This window comes from Neoarius graeffei, chromosome 24 (assembly GCF_027579695.1).
Source record: "Neoarius graeffei isolate fNeoGra1 chromosome 24, fNeoGra1.pri, whole genome shotgun sequence".
Taxonomy (NCBI): Eukaryota; Metazoa; Chordata; class Actinopteri; order Siluriformes; family Ariidae; genus Neoarius; species Neoarius graeffei.
In genome coordinates, this window is record NC_083592.1 from 58,355,527 (window position 1) to 58,376,289 (window position 20,763).

The 20,763-nt window shown below is 42.7% G+C and overlaps 2 protein-coding genes across 6 annotated transcripts in view; both read left to right on the plus strand.

Moving 5' to 3' along the window:
• gas2l1 (growth arrest-specific 2 like 1) overlaps window positions 1-7,858 on the plus strand; it is a 50,913-nt gene extending 43,055 nt beyond the window's left edge. For 2 of the 3 annotated variants that reach the window (XM_060907543.1, XM_060907544.1), the window contains exon 6: window positions 830-4,327. In XM_060907543.1, the coding sequence (XP_060763526.1) occupies window positions 830-2,735 (1,906 nt within the window). In that variant the 3' untranslated portion in view covers window positions 2,736-4,327. Of the gene's footprint in view, window positions 1-829; window positions 4,328-7,712 lie in introns of those variants that run through there. The other variant, XR_009651460.1, reaches the window with a different exon arrangement.
• Window positions 7,859-10,988: 3,130 nt separating this feature from the next.
• The window catches only part of ap1b1 (adaptor related protein complex 1 subunit beta 1), a 46,517-nt gene continuing 36,742 nt past the window's right edge, over window positions 10,989-20,763 (plus strand). For 2 of the 3 annotated variants that reach the window (XM_060907545.1, XM_060907547.1), the window contains exons 1-7: window positions 11,452-11,475; window positions 14,969-15,029; window positions 17,057-17,162; window positions 18,945-19,080; window positions 19,245-19,490; window positions 19,590-19,780; window positions 19,968-20,189. In XM_060907545.1, the coding sequence (XP_060763528.1) occupies window positions 11,452-11,475; window positions 14,969-15,029; window positions 17,057-17,162; window positions 18,945-19,080; window positions 19,245-19,490; window positions 19,590-19,780; window positions 19,968-20,189 (986 nt within the window). Of the gene's footprint in view, window positions 11,092-11,451; window positions 11,476-14,968; window positions 15,030-17,056; window positions 17,163-18,944; window positions 19,081-19,244; window positions 19,491-19,589; window positions 19,781-19,967; window positions 20,190-20,763 lie in introns of those variants that run through there. The other variant, XM_060907548.1, reaches the window with a different exon arrangement.

Here is a 20,763-nt window from a genome sequence, read left to right on the forward strand (position 1 = left end):
ACTGGAGTCGTATAGATGTACGTACTTCCTCACTTCCTCGATCAACCGCTCTTCGTGCTGCTCCATCTTCGCTCGTGTTTTTTAAAATGCCGGTCGTGAAAACAAACCAAACCGGGAAAGTAGGGAAGCGGAAGTGCGTGTACAGCGGATGTAGAGTGGACCAATCAGAGCCCTCTTGTCTGCGATGCTGTCTGCGAGGCTTCTGCAGTGGTCACAAATTTTGGGAGGTGCGCACAGAGCGTCTGCGAAGGTGGGGGGGCTACGCAGACGCCATCTGCGACGCCATCTGCGAGGACTGCGTTGTCAGCATAAATTGGCCTTAAGAGATCAGCCAAGGCATCTTCAGTGCCTGCGGTGCCTCAGTAACAGATCTCTTATCAGTCCAAATATTTTCCGAAAGTAAATACACATCTAAATCTTCATGTTCTTGTTACAAACGGCATTGCTAAGATCTTCAAATAATAAAAATATTATGTAAAATCGCAGACATTTGAAAAAATTAAGTTCAAAGTAGAGCGCATCATCTGCCTAACTTCCATCTTTCTGCTACACCTTCACAAACCATGAAAAGTGGGGACTAGTTGGGGTAAAGATGTCAAGTTGCGCTAAAGAAAAAAAAAGTAACTTGAGTTGTTCAAGACAGCTGCCCAAATAATGTTGCAGTTCACAGCTACACAGTGATTTTGTTCTTTAAAGGTCTCTCGAGCGTAACTGGAGATCTGTTTGGGAGATATGTTTGAACCCCAATTAAAGAAAGGCCTCTTCAGTCTTTCCACTAATCTCTTGCTCTCTCTCTCTCTCTCTCTCTCTCTTTCCGTCTCCCTTTCAGGAATAAGGACGCACTGTCATCTTTGACTCGCCGCCTCTCTCAAGACAGTGACTCCTCAACTGCCTCCTCTAAAGGTGGCGGAGGAGCAGGAGGAGGTGGAGGAGGACGTTTGTCTTTAGGATCTCGTCGCAGTAATGGGGAAGAGGTGGTCTTCCTGGTCACCCGAAAAGAAGGCAAGCATGAGATTGAGCGGACAGGGGGCGGTGCCGGACAGGTGCCCGCTCTTTGCCCCCCTCAGTCACGAACTCGCAGCACCTCCAGAGAACGCCCTGCACATGCTCCCTCTTCCCCAGGTAGTAGAATGAAGCCATGCCCGCCCCAAGGCAGCACCACACGTTTCGAAAGGGGCCGATCCTTGGGGCCAGATGGGCCCCGAAGGCTCCAGACTTCCCGCTCCCTCAGCCAGGGCAAAACTCCACAACGTGGGCGAGCAAGCGATGGCAGACCCACTTCCCCTCGCCACAGAGACGCCCAAGATGACCCGAGATCTAAACAGGCACCTCCAGGTTCCCCAAGGCTAAGTGGAGGCTTCTCTAAGAGACAGATGCCCTCATCAGCCTCAAACTCGCCTGTTAAAGGGGTCACTGGAAGTCTTATGAAAAAGAGCACAATGACCCCGCGACCTCCTGCCCCACGCTCACCCTCTGTAGGGAATCGGCGGTTGCTGCCCCCCATCTCACAGCCAGGTCGGCGCTCTCCACACTCGACGCCCAGGTCCACACAGAGATCACTTCATCACCACCCGCCACGGTCACCCCGGGCATCAGGGAGGCCGAATCAGAGAGGATGGGGTCACCAAAATCAGCCAAACCCTCAGGATGACATGGGGATTGGGTTCAGCTTACATTCCTTACCTGCTCTGGATCCAAAACGCGAGCTTGAGCTGTATCGCAGCTTCGAGGCTGAGTTTCTGGCCAACACGGGTCAGACCAGAGTGGCTGAAACAAAGGAAGCATCACTGCAGCTTCCTGTCTCTCAGCAGGGTTTCAGGCCATCGGGTGACACTAATGTAGCAGATTCAGCCTACTCATCCTCGAACTCCTCATCCTCCTCTCTGAACGTGGGGGGAAAAGTGGGAATCCTGCCTGACTTGCGTGAGACAAAGCGTACTAGCGGCACCCGAAGCTGTGCTCTGGAGGATCCTCCAACCTTGCTGCACAGCCAGACTCGAGCCGGTCTTCCCAATGGAGGCTTCCGCAAACTTCCTGCCATCTCAGGCTCCATAGAGGAAGGAGATCCAGGACTCCACTCTAATCACCTCCACTCTGGTCCTCAAATAAATGGCGGTCACAGGGATTTCTCGAACTCTGTGGTACCCATGGAGGCTCAGGCGGATTGGGCTGGTTTGGAAGGTGATGTCCCTTTGGACGGTCATGACCCAGATCTACCCTATGACCAGGGTCTCTCTAATGACCTCCCACTCCCAGACTCATTCCCGTCACCGCCTCCACCAGAAGACTGCTCTTACAACGACTCCTCCAGCGAGAGCTCTTCCATGTGTCTCAGCCTGAGCGAGCCGCTCTCTGAAGGGTCCTGCAGCCCACCATCCTCCCTGGCTAACGGAGATGCAGAGGGTACCGTGGTCCTCAGGGCAAAACGAGGGCAAAAGAAGGCAGACAGGGTACCTTCTGTATACAAGCTCAAATTACGGCCACGGGTACGGCCTCGCACGGACAACAGGCCCGAGAACAGTCCGTCACGCATCCCAACGCCGCTCAGCTGCAGAGAGCTACAGCAACGAAAGGCATCTGGAAATCTGACACCCCCGCCGTCACCGCATGCCCGCAAAAATCTGCACCAAGCCTTCGGTGACATCATCCACCACCAACGGAGATCAGCCAGCGTGGGGTCCCGGGAACGCTCATTCTCAACAGAGTCCAGCCTGGACCAGGATGCTTGGATGTGATCTGGATGTTGACGGTGAGGGTGACTTGCTTCCCGTTCTCCCCAATCTTTCCACCTCCCTGTACATCGACGGGATGCGAAATAGAGACAGGAGAAAGTCTGAAAGCTGTGATTCTCGTCTGGAAAGATGCTAAAGCTCTAAAACAAGAACGGCATCCGTTGGCATGAGCTTTTGTTGAAGCATGTCCTGAATCTCTCACAGCCTGAGCCTGGACACTTTTTTCCTGACTACTTGGCTTCCAAAAAAAAAAAACCCAACACCTTACCAAAGCATGTATGTAGAGTCGCATGTTACGCAACTTCTTTTTTATTTTCTGAGAATATTTGTATAGCTCAACTTTTTTTTTCTGTTCCTTGTGAAACTTTTCTGGGTAATGCATGCTCTAAATTTCAAGAAGATGGAAAGGAGGAAATGAGAACGATGACAAAAGAGCCGGTTACAGTGCACAGGGTTCTCAAGGACAGAAGCCCGATGTGTCATTTTAGTGAGCGGAAAATAGTGACGACGCGTCTCATGAAAGTGAGAAATCGGCGCTCTTGTTTCCCATGACGTCCTCGTCATTATGAGTGGTCTGTCAATCGGATCGCGTCCTCACTTGGACGTATGCGACTTTCACTTTGTTGTTGTGACTGGACCTAAAGTGGATTATGGCTTTTTTATCGTATTTATTTTATTGTATTTTAAAATCCTATTCTGTCATTAAGACATTTAAATAATGTTTGCTTGTTTTATTTGGTGTTGCTTTCGCAACAAGTTACTTCCAAAAGGACAAACTGGGTTCGGGTTTTATTTTCTATCCGTCTCTGAGGATATTGCTGTATTTAAATATTAACTAAAGGAGGCGGAGTTTGGAGTTGTCAGTCAAGAGAGTTTGGATCCTATTGAACCACCGCATTGGTGCGAACCACTCAGTGACTCAGCGTAGAACGTAGGAAGGCTGGAACCCAGACTACATTTGTATTTTCTGCCACATGGCTGTTTCTTTAAATACCGTATTTTCTGGACTGGTGGCAACCTGCAACTTCTTGAAAAATCTTTGAGAAAAATCTGTCTCAGCGTGTGGGGACATGTTTGGAAACCATTAAAGGCCATGTGTAGAGCCTGATGACACAAAGTTCTAGAAAGACCCTTTTACAAAAGGTTCTGAGTTGAAGCCCTTTAGAAAGTGTTCCACTTCGTGATGTTAAGGCTTCTATAAAGAACTCGAGTCAAGATCTTCTGGGCTCCAGAGGACTCCAGCTGTCATGGTTCTATAATCAGACGGAACCCTGGATTTTAAAGAGCGATACTGAGGTGCAGAGACGTTCAATATTCCAGATTTCTAGAATGTTTTCTGAAAGGGAAACTCCTTTGTAAGCATCAGCACCGAACAATCAAGGGTTCCTTCACGGATTCAGATTGAAGATCTTTAACGGTTCTTGAAATTCATGGCATACAGACAAGTCTTTTGGAGGGTAACCTTTCAGAGAGTTTGTCCAATGGAAATAGTTTCATCTAGAACTATTAAAAGTCAAAGGAACCTTTAAGGAACTCTGTTTTTTTCTTAAAGTGCCATTCCACCATTGGATGGATTCTTTGGCATAAAATACAATATATTTTATGACAACATGACTAGACAGAGAAATCTTTTAGCTTCAAAATGATATATCAAACATAATTTTTTGACAACGACAAGTATATTAATTTTGCGACCAAAGTCACCTACCCTTTTAATTTCCGCGCGGTAGTGAAACGTGATGTCATTGGCAGGTTCCCCTTCTTGTGTACCACGTCACGTGTGACGTGGCACAGATTATCAGCAATGGCGGATAGAACGCGATTGTCAGCTTCGGAAAAGAAGCGAAGGAAAATAGCAAGTGATGCCCAAAGGAGACGGTCGATGGTGAATATCGGCACAGCAATCGCCAAGTGGAAATCGCGTTCTATCCGCCATTGCTGATAATCTGTGCCACGTCACACGTGACGTGGTACACAAGAAGGGGAACCTGCCGATGACATCACGTTTCACTACCGCGCGGAAATTAAAAGGGTAGGTGACTTTGGTCGCAAAATTAATATACTTGTTGTTGTCAAAAAATTATGTTTGATATATCATTTTGAAGCTGAAAGATTTCTCTGTCTAGTCATGTTGTCATAAAATATATTGTATTTTATGCCAAAGAATACATCCAATGGTGGAATGGCACTTTAAGACTATAGTTGAACATCAGCTGCATTTTTATGAAAAGGTTGAACTTAAGGTTCTAGATCGAACTTTTCTTTCATCCGGAGAGAATTTCTGTTCAGCTACGATTTGGTGATTTCTGTAGCGGGAGATAAGAATGTTGCCGTATTGTTCAGAAAATACGGTAAAATACAGTATGATGAATCTGTTAGATCACTTGTTCCCGGCTTCTTTTCCAGAAACTTCTGCACACTCGATTATAACTGTACACACGGTTGCTGTAGGTTCCGTCTGTGACGTGCACGCTGGACTCGCTCGCTTACAAAAAACATCTTTAAAAAAATGTGTATATAAATCTAAAGTATTTATGTTCTTAAGAAGAATAGGGTATGGTGTAATATATGTGTCAGTGTTAATTGTTGTGGGTTTGTGTCGTGAATTTGCTGGTGTTTAAGTTTATAACTAAAATATTCATGATGTTGAAATGTAGGTTGGGGTCGATTTTTTTTATATTATTATTATTATTATTATTATTTTTGCCTCAGCTATGCAATATCGCTGTGAGAAATGTTGCCTTGACGACTCGTCTTGCCTTAAAGACCGCACACGTGGGTGTGTGCGTGGGTGTGTGCATGCGCGCGTGGGTGGGTGTGTGTGTACGTTTCTTGCTGTCTTTGTAATCATCTTAACTAAAAATCACTACATTACAATCACACACTATATATTTTGGCTCATTATGGTACCACTTGAAATGAGACTCCGCCCCTGATCATGTGACTCAGTGTGTTCCAGACAAGATGGATGAAAAGAGCTTTGATGTAGCAAACAGCACGAGGACACAAATGTGGAAGGTTCTCGAGGGCGTTCCCTCTGTCCTGGATCATCACTTGATGGACTGGGAGCCGTGTGGCGCTGCCTGGTGGCCGAGTCAGCAACCCACACAAGACTTTAGTGTTTTAGAGAAAAGAGAGACTGATCTAAATGTCTGGATGAGTGTGTGTGTGTGTGTGTGTGTGTGTGTGTTGGAGTAAAGGAAGTGTGTATGTGAGGTTTTTGAGGTGTTTTGTGTTGAAGTGGCACGTGTGTAATGTAAAAAAAGGATGAATCTGGTGTTTAACCTGAGTTTTGTGGTGTTCCTGCTGGAGTTGTGGTGTTATTGTTACGTGCTTTTACGGTTTATTCGTCCGTCCTTTAAAGCCTTAATCAGGAACCAAAACATTGTGATTGAACTGATACACACAACTGAACCTGAAATTATTATTATTATTATTATTATTATTATTTAGATATGAGATGGACTCCTATCTAGATGTTTGTCCATCATCACATTTTATTTTATTATTTTATACATTTTATTTTATGCCACCTTTAGACATTGTTTTTTAGCACATTTTTATGTGAACAAACAGGAAAATAAAAATCCTGATATTCTTTACAAATTCAGTACTTCCAAATTTAATACCCACCAATCTAAATATGTAGGTGTAGTGTATTTTTCTTTTTTAATCATTACAAAAATTGTAGGTACATTTAAAAACATTTTAAAGCTGAACATTTTAAAAGTTGCAGAACAATTTGCCAGTCAAATAGTCACTTCGACAAATAAATCGTCTGTGATATTTATTAATCTTTGAAATTAAAGTTTTTCAGCACTTCAGTGATTAATTACCGTAAATTGGCTGCAGTGGGGGCAGCTGTGTGTGGGAAGCCAAAAGAGTCAAAATCATTGACTTTAATACATATTATGATTTTCTGTTTTATACACAGTGTGTGTATGTGTGTGTGTGTGTGTGTGTGTGTGTGTGTGTGTTACAGATGCAGACTGATTCCTGATTGGGGCTTTAAGTATTTTAAAGGATCACTGAGGGTTTTGATTAAGATAGTGATGATGGTGATGAAGGTGATGATTATGGTGATGAAGAAGGTGATGTGGTGATAAAGATAGTGATGATGCTGTTGATGAAACTGATGGTGATGATGGTGATGATGCTGTTGATGAAACTGATGGTGATGAAGATGTTGATAGTGATGATGGTGGTGATGAAGGTGATGGTGATAATGATGGTTATGATGATGATGATAATTCACGTGTCATCAATGTTTTTTTTGCCAAAAGGACTGCGCATTAAATTATTATTAAACAGCATGATGCTGTAGTGTGTGTTACATTTTAAAGGGTTCTGTTGTCAATCTGATGGAACCTTTTAAAAGTTCTCCGTAGAACCCTACAGCAGAGTGTTTTCTTATCAGAAACTCTTAAAGAACCCTTTACATATTTGCTCATTATTTGTTTCTCATTATCTAGAACATGGCTAGAAGCGTATTTGACCTTGCTACACTCTTCAAGATTTCTTTAAGGGTTCTTAGATTCCTAAAAGGGTTCTGCTGCTCATGGGTCTTGTCAATACATTTAAGGGTTCCCCCAGAGGCACAAGAAAAAGAAACAGTAGAAATGGCAGTGAATATGGCGTCCCACTTCCACTCACACTTTTCCTCACTTCACACACACACACACACACACACACACAGCCTATCCTCGTAGAGAAATCCGTATGTTACTCAGAGCCTATTCATTGCCAACAGTCGAATTCATTTGTTGTGTCATTGTGTTTTTTTTCTCTTGTGTGGTTCTTTGTGAAATAATTTTGAATGCGTTATACAAACTGCACAGCTTTCTTTACTTTCAGCACGTTAAACTTTGTTTGATATGGTCACGTCTCCCTCAACATTCTCTCAGACTTCTCTACAAACTTGCGACCCAGAGCTGTGCGTCTGAATCCGAGTTTATTTATCCGTTTGTATCCTTCCTGCAGGTTTCCTTCTTTCTTTGTGGTGATTAAAGCTACCCAGGAATCTGATGTGGTGGAATGATCTGTGCATTGATGAGCAATATTGCAGGAGCAGAACTTTACACTGTTAATAAAGTTCTTCTAATAAAGCTGATGTTTTTTCCACATCACATACGACTCTGTGTCTTTGGACTTAATAATCACCAGATTTCATAATGAATCGATTCCCACTGCTCAGTTCAAAGAGTCGCCTGCCAATGTTCAGTTAAAGGATATGGGACATGAAACATAAAAGCACGCTATATCAGTTTCTTTCCATTAAAAATATGAATTAATTGCATCAACAAATACAAAATCATCTATTAAATTCAGCAAAATCGTTATATTCGTGATGATTATATGGCATTTCTGCTCGACTTCCGATATGCATTTTTTGCAACCGGAAGAGCCGCTGTCACGTGATCATACGTCACAAAAACTTTCGGGCACAGCACAAGCGGGTAGATGAATGGAGAAGTGGATGACAAGAAAATTGTTTTTATAGTCTTTAAAGTACATTGGACATCATACATTGGACATCATGGTGTATTGTGCTGCTTATGGTTGCAATAATTCCAATGGGAAATGCCCTGGAGTCAGTTTTTTTGCATTCCCCAAGGACCCGAAGCTGAGGAAAGTGTGGGCTCACCTGCGCATGCGCAGTAGGCTTCGCGCATGCGCAGTAGCCTTGGTAGGATAAATCCAAGAGGTAGGATAACTTTACAGAACACCTGTTGAAAAAACTTTGCACCTACTGTTTCCCACAAACTGTGTTCGGACCATTTCACTGAGGATTCTTTCAACATTAATACTCAGGTACTGAGCGATATTAATTCATGAAACATGAAACAAGAAGTATAAGGATGAGAAAAAAAAAAAAGTTTAAATCGGGAAGCTGCGCACATTTGCGCCAGGCTGCACAAATTGCGCAGCTTCCCGATTTAAACTGTTTTTTTCTCATCCTTATACTTCATGTTTCATGAATTAATATCGCTATTTTTTTTAAAAAATCGGATCTGCGCGATTCAGCCGTGAAAAAGGCGGCATCCGCCGAAAGGCGCGCTGTTTGCATCCCTGCACGGAGGCCAGGGGACAGGGCAGGAATACTTTTGTTGATATGAGTGATCCGGTGCGATTTCGCGACCCCCCTGTTGAAGACCTCTGCGCTAAGCGACTGAAAGCCGAGGTAAGGATTAGTATTATAATTTTGGGTGTATCAATTATTGATTATCATAATTCTGACTCGTTTCGCCATTTTGAATGTTTTCATCTCAGACTCTGGAAGCATTGTATCTCAATCAATCTCGAAAAATATCAGCAAAAAAAAAAACTAGCTTGCAACGGACTTTAGCTCGATCTATGATGAACTTTCAATGTCTCATCTCATCTCATTATCTCTAGCCGCTTTATCCTTCTACAGGGTCGCAGGCAAGCTGGAGCCTATCCCAGCTGACTACGGGCGAAAGGCGGGGTTCACCCTGGACAAGTCGCCAGGTCATCACAGGGCTGACACATAGACACAGACAACCATTCACACTCACATTCACACCTACGCTCAATTTAGAGTCACCAGTTAACCTAACCTGCATGTCTTTGGACTGTGGGGGAAACCGGAGCACCCGGAGGAAACCCACGCGGACACGGGGAGAACATGCAAACTCCACACAGAAAGGCCCTCGCCGGCCCCGGGGCTCGAACCCAGGACCTTCTTGCTGTGAGGCGACAGCGCTAACCACTACACCACCGTGCCGCCAACTTTCAATGTATGATACAAAAATAATACTTCTTTCAACAGATCATTAGCCTTTGAGCAGAATTGTTTTTAACTTACCAGGAAGTGTTATCGAGCCGACCGCTTTCAGTTTCATGAGGGCTGAATGAACTCTCACTCTCAGAATCATCTGACCCGTCAGAGTAAAGACAAGATCCATGTTCATGTGAATTTCCAGCTATCGGTTCGAATTGATAGGGTCTAACTTCACATCTCTGTGAAACATCGGGAATGTCACTGTCGATGGTGTCCATTTCGGTAACCTGTTTACATTAGATTCCCAAGCGCTGGCTCCTTGGAAAGTTTTTGTTACGTCACAGGTCACGTGACCACCTAGCTCATTAACGAATCCTTGTTTTACGCTGATGTATAAAAAAACTTGAATAATGTGATGATTTTCACATTTTTGATGCCCTGCAGTGATTTAGATGGCATTTCTTATGTCCTTTATACATAATTATACCCAGAAAAAAATCCATATCCTTTAAGGGAGTCAGCTCAAAAAATCGACTCCCAAAGTTCAGCCAAAAGAAACAAATCAAAGAGTCGACTCCCAGTTTTCAGTTTAGAACTGGCTCAGAGTCGACTCCCAATGTTAATCTCAAAGAACCAAATCAAAGAGCCTACTCCGAATGTTCAGCTAAGAGTCGGCTCAAAGAGTCGACTCCCAATGTTCAGCTCAAAGAACCAAATCAAAGAGCCTACTCCGAATGTTCAGCTAAGAGTCGGCTCAAAGAGTCAACTCCCAATGTTCAGCTCAAAGAACCAAATCAAAGAGCTTACTCCGAATGTTCAGCTAAGAGTCGGCTCAAAGAGTCGACTCCCAATGTTCAGCTCAAAGAACCAAATCAAAGAGCCTACTCCGAATGTTCAGCTAAGAGTCGGCTCAAAGAGTCAACTCCCAATGTTCAGCTCAAAGAACCAAATCAAAGAGCTTACTCCGAATGTTCAGCTAAGAGTCGGCTCAAAGAGTCGACTCCCAATGTTTAGCTCAAAGAACCAAATCAAAGAGCCTACTCCGAATGTTCAGCTCAAAGAACCAAATTAAAGAGTCGACTCCCAATGTTCAGCTCAAAGAACCAAATCAGAGTCGACTCCTAAGGTTTCATTAAATGAACCAATTTAAAAGTTTGACTTATTCGTGGAGATAGATCACTAGGGTTTTACTAAACAATATCCCATTTTTTACACCTTATATAATATTTTGCAATAAAAATAAATAATAAACTTTATTTTAGCTGTAGAATGTTTGAAAAATGTCCAGTATTTAATCCTGAAGGCCAGTAGAAAGGCTTCTACAATAGATTCAACGTCACTAATAATCATTAAACACACTACATACTTCTGTACTAAACAGTATAACTGAGCAGCACTGTGCTGTGTGTTACTGTACTACTCTGATGTATGTTAGTACGCATCGAAGAACGCAGCTTTACAATGAGGCTATTGATTAAATGATACCAGTTTGCTGTGTTTGTGTTCAGTCTGTGTGGTGAACAGTGTGTGTGTGTACTGCGCAGTCGGATCGGAATCACGTGATTAGAGTCGAGTCGGAGGAACACAAGGGCCGAGTTGGAACACACTTCATTTCGGGTAAGCTCTCCTCTTCTGCTTTTTTAAACTCTTATTTCTGCTTTTAATTCGGTTTATCAGGTCTTCGTTTGGCTTCTCGAGCCTGTGTGGATGCGCAGGATTAACGCTTTAAATATCTCTAAATCTCCGGCTAAACAAGGTCATGTCTGTCAATCGCATTAGCTTCAGTCGAGATGTGGCTGGTATTATGAATCTCAAATGGCGCCGTGTTCCCTATACAAGAGCACTACTACCTCGGCTATGGAGTAATGGCGGCCGCGCTGTATGGAGTGCCCTACTCAGTGCACTAGGAAGGCGTTTGGGATGTGGCCTGTGTATAATCGCAGTTATGTTAGCTTCATTCAAATTAGCGAACACAAAATGGAGTGGGCAAGTCAATTATGCGTGAGTATTTAAAAAAAAAAAAAAAAAAAAAAAATATATATATATATATATATATATATATATATATATGTGTACATAGTTTGTATTTGTGTTTTTTTTTTATGTTCCGTGAATTCCAGTTGTTGCATATTTAAATAGGACTGCTAGCTAGCTAGCGAGCGAGCTAAAGAGCTAGCATTAGCCGAGTTTATTACTCTCGTTTCAAACTGACGTTTATTTATTAGTTATTTTTTATGTAAATGTCACTGTAAATGCTAAAAATAAAGCTAACTAGTTAGTGTTAGGTCGTGGTTAGGGACGTTACCAACGTAGCTAAGTTAGCTAGCTAGTTAGCATGCTGTGGTGTTTTTATGCTAGCTCAGTGTAGAAACTTGTCCCCGGAGATCTAGTTAGCTTTTAAAAGAATAAATTGTCCAGAATAATTTATTATACGTCACTTTTATATCAATTAATAATGCTTATTAGTGTAAAAACAAACACTCGGTAAACTGGCATTATTTAGTCAGATGGTCTCATTGTAAAGCTGTGTTCTCAAATGCATACTAACATACTACATAGTGCGTTAGAATAGTACAGTAATACACGGTACTGTGCCGTTTAGTTATACTGTGTAGTATGGAAGTATGCAGTATGGTTAATAGTGAGGTTGAAGCCTTTCTGATGGCCTTCAGGATTAAATATCTTACATTTTTCATTTGTTAGACATTCTACATCTAAAATAGTGTCTTTTTTTTTAAATTGTAAAATGCTATATAAAGCGTGTTGTGTGAATAATAAAATACTGATGAAGTGGAATTACTCTTACCACCATGAAGTTGATTATTTTCCTACAGCAGCACGTTCCTGAGTTTTATTCCTCTTATACCACAGTATTTTGTTGTACAGAAATGATGGAGTTCCCGCACTTGGAGGATGTTCAGCCAGGTTTTTAACTTCGTAACAAATGAACAAATCACAGATGTGATGCAAAACAGTGTTTTTGTTTTTTTTTAATAGCTGAACATTTTTGGCTTCATGAAACCAGAATACCTCAAACAAAATAAATAACTTTTAATTAACAGCGGGGTGTTTTTGTTTTTTTTGCCCCAGATCAAGTACAGGACAAATAATTCCATCACTCAGTGATGGAAAAAATTCTGGAATCATTGTAATTGTAAGTTTTATTTCTAAAATAAAAACAAGCACAAGTTTAAAAATGTAAATGTGTGTCATTACAGACTTTAATGAGCTGTTGGACTTTACAGGCTAATTGAAAGGAAACGTGACCTCAACAGTGGAAAAGATTATAAAACTCCGTCTTGTTCCTTATCAGCAGTGTCTAAAGTCTGGGGCGAGTGTTGTATTTTATTTTTATATATATAATATATTTAAAGGGAAGGTTCTAAAATCATGTAAGCTGAAAAACTGCGTCAGGTTAGTCAGTCAGCATTGTGGTTTATTTTAACTTTCCTGGTTTAATGGACGTCCCACAGAACAGATCAGGTTTCCGTTAATAAATAATACAGAATGCTTCCTGAATTTCTCCCCGTAACCGATCTCTCGAGCAGCTTCACCACCATGAAGACGAGTCTCCTGGACTTTGAGACGTTATCCTGAGCTGTGTGAGAAAGTGAGTGTAGAAAGTAAATGGAGGAAGTTGATGTTGGAGAGAAGTTGGGCGTGAGCAGGTGTAGGAGAGCTTTCAGTGTTCAACACCACCTCTTTTTGTTTTTCGTCCTTCTTCACACATCATCTCTGGTGATCTGATCACTCTCTGTTCTCTCCACCGAGTGCTCCGGAGTCTGGTCTGCCTGCTGGAGGAGGAGCCTCACACGTTTATTATGTCAGTCTGATTGTACATCCATGTTAATACGTTTACGTTTTAAAATGCATCGCCTTTGCTAGGATTCTGCCTGGTGTTCATGAGATTCGGAGACTTTTAGGAACAGCGCTGGTCTCGTTTTAGTTTGAGGGTGTGTTTTAGTGCAGACAGAAGAACATGGAAATAAAACAAACACCCATGCCCACTTCCTGTTTGGGTCTCATTAGTGATGTGTCCTTCCCTGATTCGTCATGTTGTGGAACTGCACAATTGAGTGACAGTGATGAAGGAATTTTTCGATGCAAATGTACAGTTATGTCAAGTACAAGTATAAGCTCCGCCTACAAACTGGTGCCTGAAACCGAGTAAATTTAAACTGCTGCACGTGTCCCAAGAAAAATAATTAAACAAATAACCAGGTTGCATTTGTCCTCAGTGAGAATGAATGAGAGGTTACCATGGTTACAACCCTGCTGTAAACGCGCTGACATGTCGATGATGTAATATTAATAATAAAATGATCACGTAGATTGTATATATAACACACACAGTGTTGCGTGTTGTATGATTTGTTATAGTGTATGTAACCAATCAGAATCGAGCAGTGGTGCTAGCCCCGCCCACTCACCCAGAGTTACAGTTGTGTCCTCAGTGTTGCTCGCTGCTTGAGCAGCTGTTGAAATCAGTACGGTGAGAAACGGGTCATGTAAACGTTTGGTGGTCTGCTCGCTGTGCTCCGAGGCGCTCCGGTGTTTTCCGTGTGAACAGGAGCTTGTGTTTAAACAGCTGTGTTCTGACGCACTTCAGTATTGTTCAGTGTGAACACTAAAACTGTCGCTTTGTGTTGTCATGATGATGATGGATCCACCTAACGAGCTTTGTGTAACTGTCATGTCTTGTTATTAATCCTGGCTGAGCGTGTCTAACAATTTGTATGTAATATCGTGATCGCTGATCTGACCATACACTTTCCTGGGATGTTACAGGTATTTAATTGTTTAAAATTTAAATATCAATTAAAATCCACTCAGATTTGAAACCTTTTAAATGATGAGATCATAGATTTGAACAGAATTAGTTTTATTTGCTTTTTTCATTTATTTGTCTATTTATTTACTTAGCTTTTGTTGTGATGCTTTTTATATTTACAGAAGTAAATGATTTGTGTTCACACTTTTTAATTATTATTTTTTTAAACTCTTTTGCTAGCTGTTTGTTTACAAGCCTCATTATTGTGATGTGTATTCTACAGAATTATTGCGATATGATATTTTTGGTCATATCATCCCAACTGTAATTGCAGCATTTCAGAGCAGGATGTCAGGCAGGCGTGTGTTATCTAACTTCCTTCTGTTTTTTTAAGTGTGTTTTTGCTGTTTTGGAAGACCTCTGCCTTCTGAAGGTGAGGATTTGGGATGTGGATAACAGGAAATGACAGAGAAAGAGAGATGGTGTTGAGGATGAGGCGGCTGTGTGATATTTCAGCTGAATAAGGGGAAAAAGGGCTTCTGAAGTATCTTTTTTTTTTCCTTCAGCATTTCTCTGTCCGTTTCGAGATCTCTGAGCTGATGGTCACCAGGATAAGGACGAGGAGCTTCCTTTATTTTTCATGATCACGCACTTCTGGAGTTTCCTGCTCTCACTCGTTCTTTATCGTGTCTCCTTCTGACTGCTTCTTTCATTCCCGTGCAGGAAAACAGAGGCTTAGGATCCAAGATGACCGACTCGAAATATTTCACCACCACCAAAAAAGGTATGTTTTTGCTGTAACTCTTTTAATTTGCGCTCGGTTTGGGATTAATGAGGAAGGTGAAGATCTGGAAGTACATGGGGAAGCAGCGGATTAATCCTGCGCTGTGTGATCTGTGTGAAAGAATAACGTAGTGTTGACTCACATAATGTCTGAGCACGTCGTCACAGTTAATTACCCAGAAGAGTTGATTACAGATCCGTTGTGCGTTTATTTCTCTTTTCCTCTCAGCGAGCAGATTAGCACCTTTATCTCTCCACTGTGTTTCTGATCAGACAGATGAACACAGACTTGTCGGAGATTAGCCACAGGAAACTTTCACTTCATACCGTTTAGTGCTTTATTACAGCAGTTCGGTGGGTTTTTAATTTTAGGAGTAGTTGGCCACGCCCCCTTCAGCCTCTTGACTGGGACTGATAGCCATGTAGGCCACACCTCTTTCACCACCTTCACCTGGACTTGACATAGGCCACGCCTCCTTAGCTTTCTTAACTGGGACAAACGTAGGCCACACCTCCTTTAACTCATTCAGTTGGACTTAAGCGGTCACGCCTTCTTCACCTCCTTTATTGTGATGGATGGTCACGTAGGCCACGCCTCTTTCAGCTTCATGACTAGGATTGAAACGCACAGGCCATGCCTCCTTCACTGGGTCTAACACAGAGGCCACGCCTCCTTCATGCTTGGTGACAGGCCACGCCTCCTTTACTGAGGCTCATATTCAGGTCACACCTTCATTTTCACTTAGACTGACATGCAGAAGCCACACCTCCTTGACCAGCTTAACTGGGACTGATGGCCACATAGACCACGCCTCCTTTACCTCCTTCACTTTGACCTGACACGCCTCCTCAGGGCTCTACGTTAACTTTGAGACATGGTTGCCCATTCGAGCAACCATTTGTAGAAATCTGGTTGCCCGAACTCAGAACATGGTTGCCCAAATATTACATACTTTTTTCCTTTGAATATGCCACAAACACATCAGTTTCCCTTGGTCAGCAGTGTCATTATTATGATTCCTATCAGCATCAGTTGAATGGCTGGTCCGAGCTCTGGGCTCATCTGATTCAACATCCAAATTGGGATCATCTTTGGAGAGTTTGCTGGGTGGCCCAGGTTCATTCTCAGGTTTGACCAACTTCAATCCAGGAAACTCTGAATACCAGCTGGGAATAACAGTTCTTTACCTTTTCACCTCATACGGTTTCTTTGAATCCACTGATGAGCTTGATTGAGTTTTCTTTTTCTTCTCTTCCTTGTCTTTGTTTATTTTAAAACCAAATTTCTCCAAACCAGACATAATGCCAAATTTGTGACTTTTTTTATTTATTATTCAACCTTCTCAGACGCTGTCTGTATCAACAAGCATTGACACTGGCGCCCCGTGCGAGTAATGCGGTAATTAGTCATGTAGTGAAGGACATCCCAATAGAACACTGAATACAGTATGCACTACGCGATAATTATTAGCAATGGGAAACTGCATTGCGAGCCCGCGATGTGCAAATGTGAATTCCGCTAGTTGTTGAACATCCCGTAATGATAACATGGACGCGGTCTTTCAGAGTCAAACAATCGCAAATCGTGATGGAATTTCATCATAATATGAATGAATAAACATCGTTTTTCACGCAAGTTGACATATTTGGGTAGTTGCCCGATCGGGCAAGCATTTGCGAGAGTCTGGTTGTCCGAATCTATTGAATGGTTGCCCTGGGCAATCAGGCTACTGTTAATGTTGAGCCCTGCTCCTTTACCTGTGTAACTGTTAATGAAATGCATACAGGTCACGCCTCCTTCACTGGGATTTGAAATTAAACTGTAGTGTGTGTGTGTGTGTGTGTGTGTGTGTGTGTTTGCACATGCTGTTGTTTCCCAGTTGTATTTAGTGGGAAAGTTTGAGTTATCAGAGTCAACAGTTCACACTTATCTGGTGAACTGAAGCCCAGTTTTGTGTGTTTACCCACACACAGTCAGAGACGAGACAGTACAGTGTATTTTGTGTGTGTGTGTGCGCGCGCTCACAGGGGAGATCTTTGAGCTGAAGGCTGAGCTGAACAGTGATAAGAAGGAGAAGAAGAAGGAGGCGGTGAAGAAGGTGATCGCCTCCATGACAGTGGGTAAAGATGTCAGGTGAGTTTACACAAACACCATATTAGATCAGATTATTGCTCTACACCAGGGGCGGGCAATTATTTTTCACAAGGGGCCACATGAGAAACCAAAATTATGTCAGAGGGCCACGATAAATTTAGGTTGTAATTTTATTGACCAGATGTAAGGCGCACCTTTTTAATATAGGGTGAATTCAGGTAAATTGGGCCACTTTTTTTTTTTGCAAATTTGGAAAGGACCCCCCCCGCCTTTTAGGGGTACACCAGCCCATCCCCTTACCCTCAGGGAGGCGTTTTAGAGGACCAAATGCCATTAAAAACCTATACAAGAAATCGTTTGTTCCCAATGCAGTTAATATGATAAACAAAGTGGGAATTGTATCCAACACACAGGCGACTTTTGCAAACCAAGATGAGTCTTGCTTTATTTATTTAATCATTTATTTATTGGAGTAGTATTCCTTACTATTTTTACATTTTAAAATTTTTACACTTAATTTAATCATCTATTTATTAGAGTAGTATTCCTTACTATTTTTTACATGAAATGGAGTCATATGTGTTTTTTATGTGGTGAAACTGAAGACAAGTTTCCACACTTGTGGACAATAAAGATTCATTCATTCATTCATTCATCACAGAAATATTATGGCATCCAAATGACTTAAAGCAAATAAAGTAGTAATGTTGCAGCAATTTAAATACATTTGTGGTGATTGGTCAGTAAAATTGGAAGAGATGAAAAGCTCAGTGCGTAAGTGGCCCAGTTTACCCGAATCCACCCTACTTAATATATATTCATGTCAATACATAATTAATATTATATTTATTCATAGGCTATGTGGAATTGTGGTGTAGGCTACATATAAAGAAGAAAACAAAACCAGTCATTGAATCAGTGCAATTTATTATTTACATTTATTTATTATATATACAATTTAGCTGACATGCCTGACTGACGACGTGTTGGCTATCCTCACTTGTTGCAGTTGACGTTCACGCACAGCTCGCACGTTCGAACGTAAACATGAACGTAGCGCTTTCAAAATAAAAGTCGCACCATTATATTGCACTCGGAATATGGGGGTTTCCCCATTTATTTTGTAATTTATAATTGGCCTCGCGGGCCGGACAGGGACACGCAACGGGCCGGATGTGGCCCGCGGGCCGTAGAATGCCCAGGTCTACTCTACACTAATCAGTCGTGACTGCTGAAGGGACTCCAAAAGTCTCCAGACCCCCACGTGTTCATTATGTGTTTGGAAAGAAATCTGATTAACAAGTAACTCGTATATTTATCAGATTATTTAATCATATCACATACTAATAATTAAAATTATAGTTTGCTTTTATACTCCTAAAGTTCCTCTTTGGACCAGACAGCAATCCAACCATCACGCTCCTGAGAATTTAACTCTCATTAAATACGTTTAAAACATCTCGTCAGATCCAGACCAGGTCATGCGGAGCTTTCATTTTGACCAAATGATCACAAATGGACAGATTTATAGAATGCTTGGATGAAGGAATTTTATTTAAGAATGGGGTTAACGTTAGCCGAGATGTTCTCCGCTTATTATTTTCTTTACAGATTATTGTTATAAGACAGGGAGTGTTTTTCAGCTAAAGAACACTTTGACATGGCGTATCTGTAGAAGATTATGACTAGTTGGCGTCCTGTCTGTAGATAAATGATGCTAAGTGGTGCTCTGACCTGATCATCTGGTATAAAACTCTGAGCAGTTATACTGGAGAGAGAAGTTTGTGTAGGTGTGGCTCAGGCGTCTTTGTCTCTGTGCAGTGCGCTGTTTCCTGATGTGGTGAATTGCATGCAGACAGACAACCTGGAGCTGAAGAAGCTGGTCTATCTGTACCTGATGAACTACGCCAAGAGCCAGCCCGACATGGCCATCATGGCCGTCAACACCTTCGTCAAGGTCCGACTCGGTCGCACAGGAGCGCCACGATGATCATTTAGTGATGATGGTTGCCTGAAGACGCACAGCGTTTTCTTTCTGCATTTTATAAGCCTGGATTTCTGAATTGTATTTCCCCTCAGTCTCCACCAGAGGGCAGCTGATCTCTGCTTTTCACTCCACAGGACTGCGAGGACCCGAACCCTCTGATCCGAGCGCTGGCTGTGCGCACTATGGGCTGCATCCGCGTGGACAAGATCACAGAGTACCTGTGTGAACCTCTGCGCAAATGTCTGAAGGACGAGGATCCTTACGTGAGGAAGACCGCGGCCGTGTGTGTGGCGAAACTTCACGACATCAACGCCCAGCTGGTGGAGGATCAGGGCTTCCTGGACACGCTGAAGGACCTGATCTCTGACTCCAACCCCATGGTGAGGAACCTCCTCCACCCTGATATTGACTTTACATCAACGTATCATCATAAACCCTCTCTCTCTCTCTCTCTCTCTCTCTCTCTCTCTCTCTCTCAGGTGGTGGCGAACGCTGTAGCTGCTCTGTCGGAGATCGCCGAGTCGCATCCCAACAGTAACCTGCTGGACCTGAACCCTCAGACCATCAACAAGCTGCTGACGGCCCTGAACGAGTGTACCGAGTGGGGACAGATCTTCATCCTCGACTGTCTGGCCAACTACACACCGCGCGATGACCGCGAGTCCCAGAGGTCAGGGCTGGGCCACACCCCAAATTTAGCACAGCGAGCACAAAACAATGCATATATATGTCCAATCCAAACCCGTCTTATCCGAGACGGATTCCTTTGATGTTTTTTCTTTGTCTCGGGTGTTAATCTGAGAAATCTGTTCCTCATGCCTCTACTTTTATAAATGATGTCACTCCTCCCCCTCCAGTATCTGTGAGCGAGTAACCCCCCGGCTGTCTCATGCTAACTCGGCCGTGGTCCTGTCCGCTGTCAAAGTGCTCATGAAGTTCATGGAGATGCTTCCTAAAGACCTGGACTATTACGGCACCCTGCTGAAGAAACTGGCTCCACCTCTCGTCACGCTGCTCTCCGCAGAACCTGAGCTGCAGTACGTGGCTCTGAGGAACATCAACCTCATCGTCCAGAAACGGTGTGTGACCACAGTGTGGGCTGGAGACGCTAACGAGCTCATTAATGCAATTTTCATTACACCGGGTTTATATGCTGGTTTTTAGCCGTGTAGGTATAAATGCTTTGAGCTTTTTAAATTTTTTATGATGCGTTTTGTTTGTGTCTGAGCTCAGGTTCGTACTGCATGATTGCTGGTTAGTTGCTTTATAAATGATTTATTGGTTGGTAAAGAGCCGTTTAAAATCCCTCTCACTCTGAAGACCTCAATTATCACCAACAGGAACAAGACGCATGTGGAAATGTTTCGATTCATTATTAATCACTAGGGCTGGGTTCAAAAGATCGATCCACGATCCGATATCGATTCACGTTCAAAAAATACGAGATCGATTCAAAAATGTGTGGATCGATCTCTTCCAGGTGGCTATAGGCACTGTTTTCTCGACCGCGCAAGGATCGCTATAAAAAGCGGGTGCCGGCAAACGAAACCGAAACTTAAGAACGTGAGACGGCTGAAGCTGCACAGCTAAAATCACCGCCTGGCCTGAAAGCTGAGGTATGGCATTACTTTGGATTCAAACGTTACGAGGACA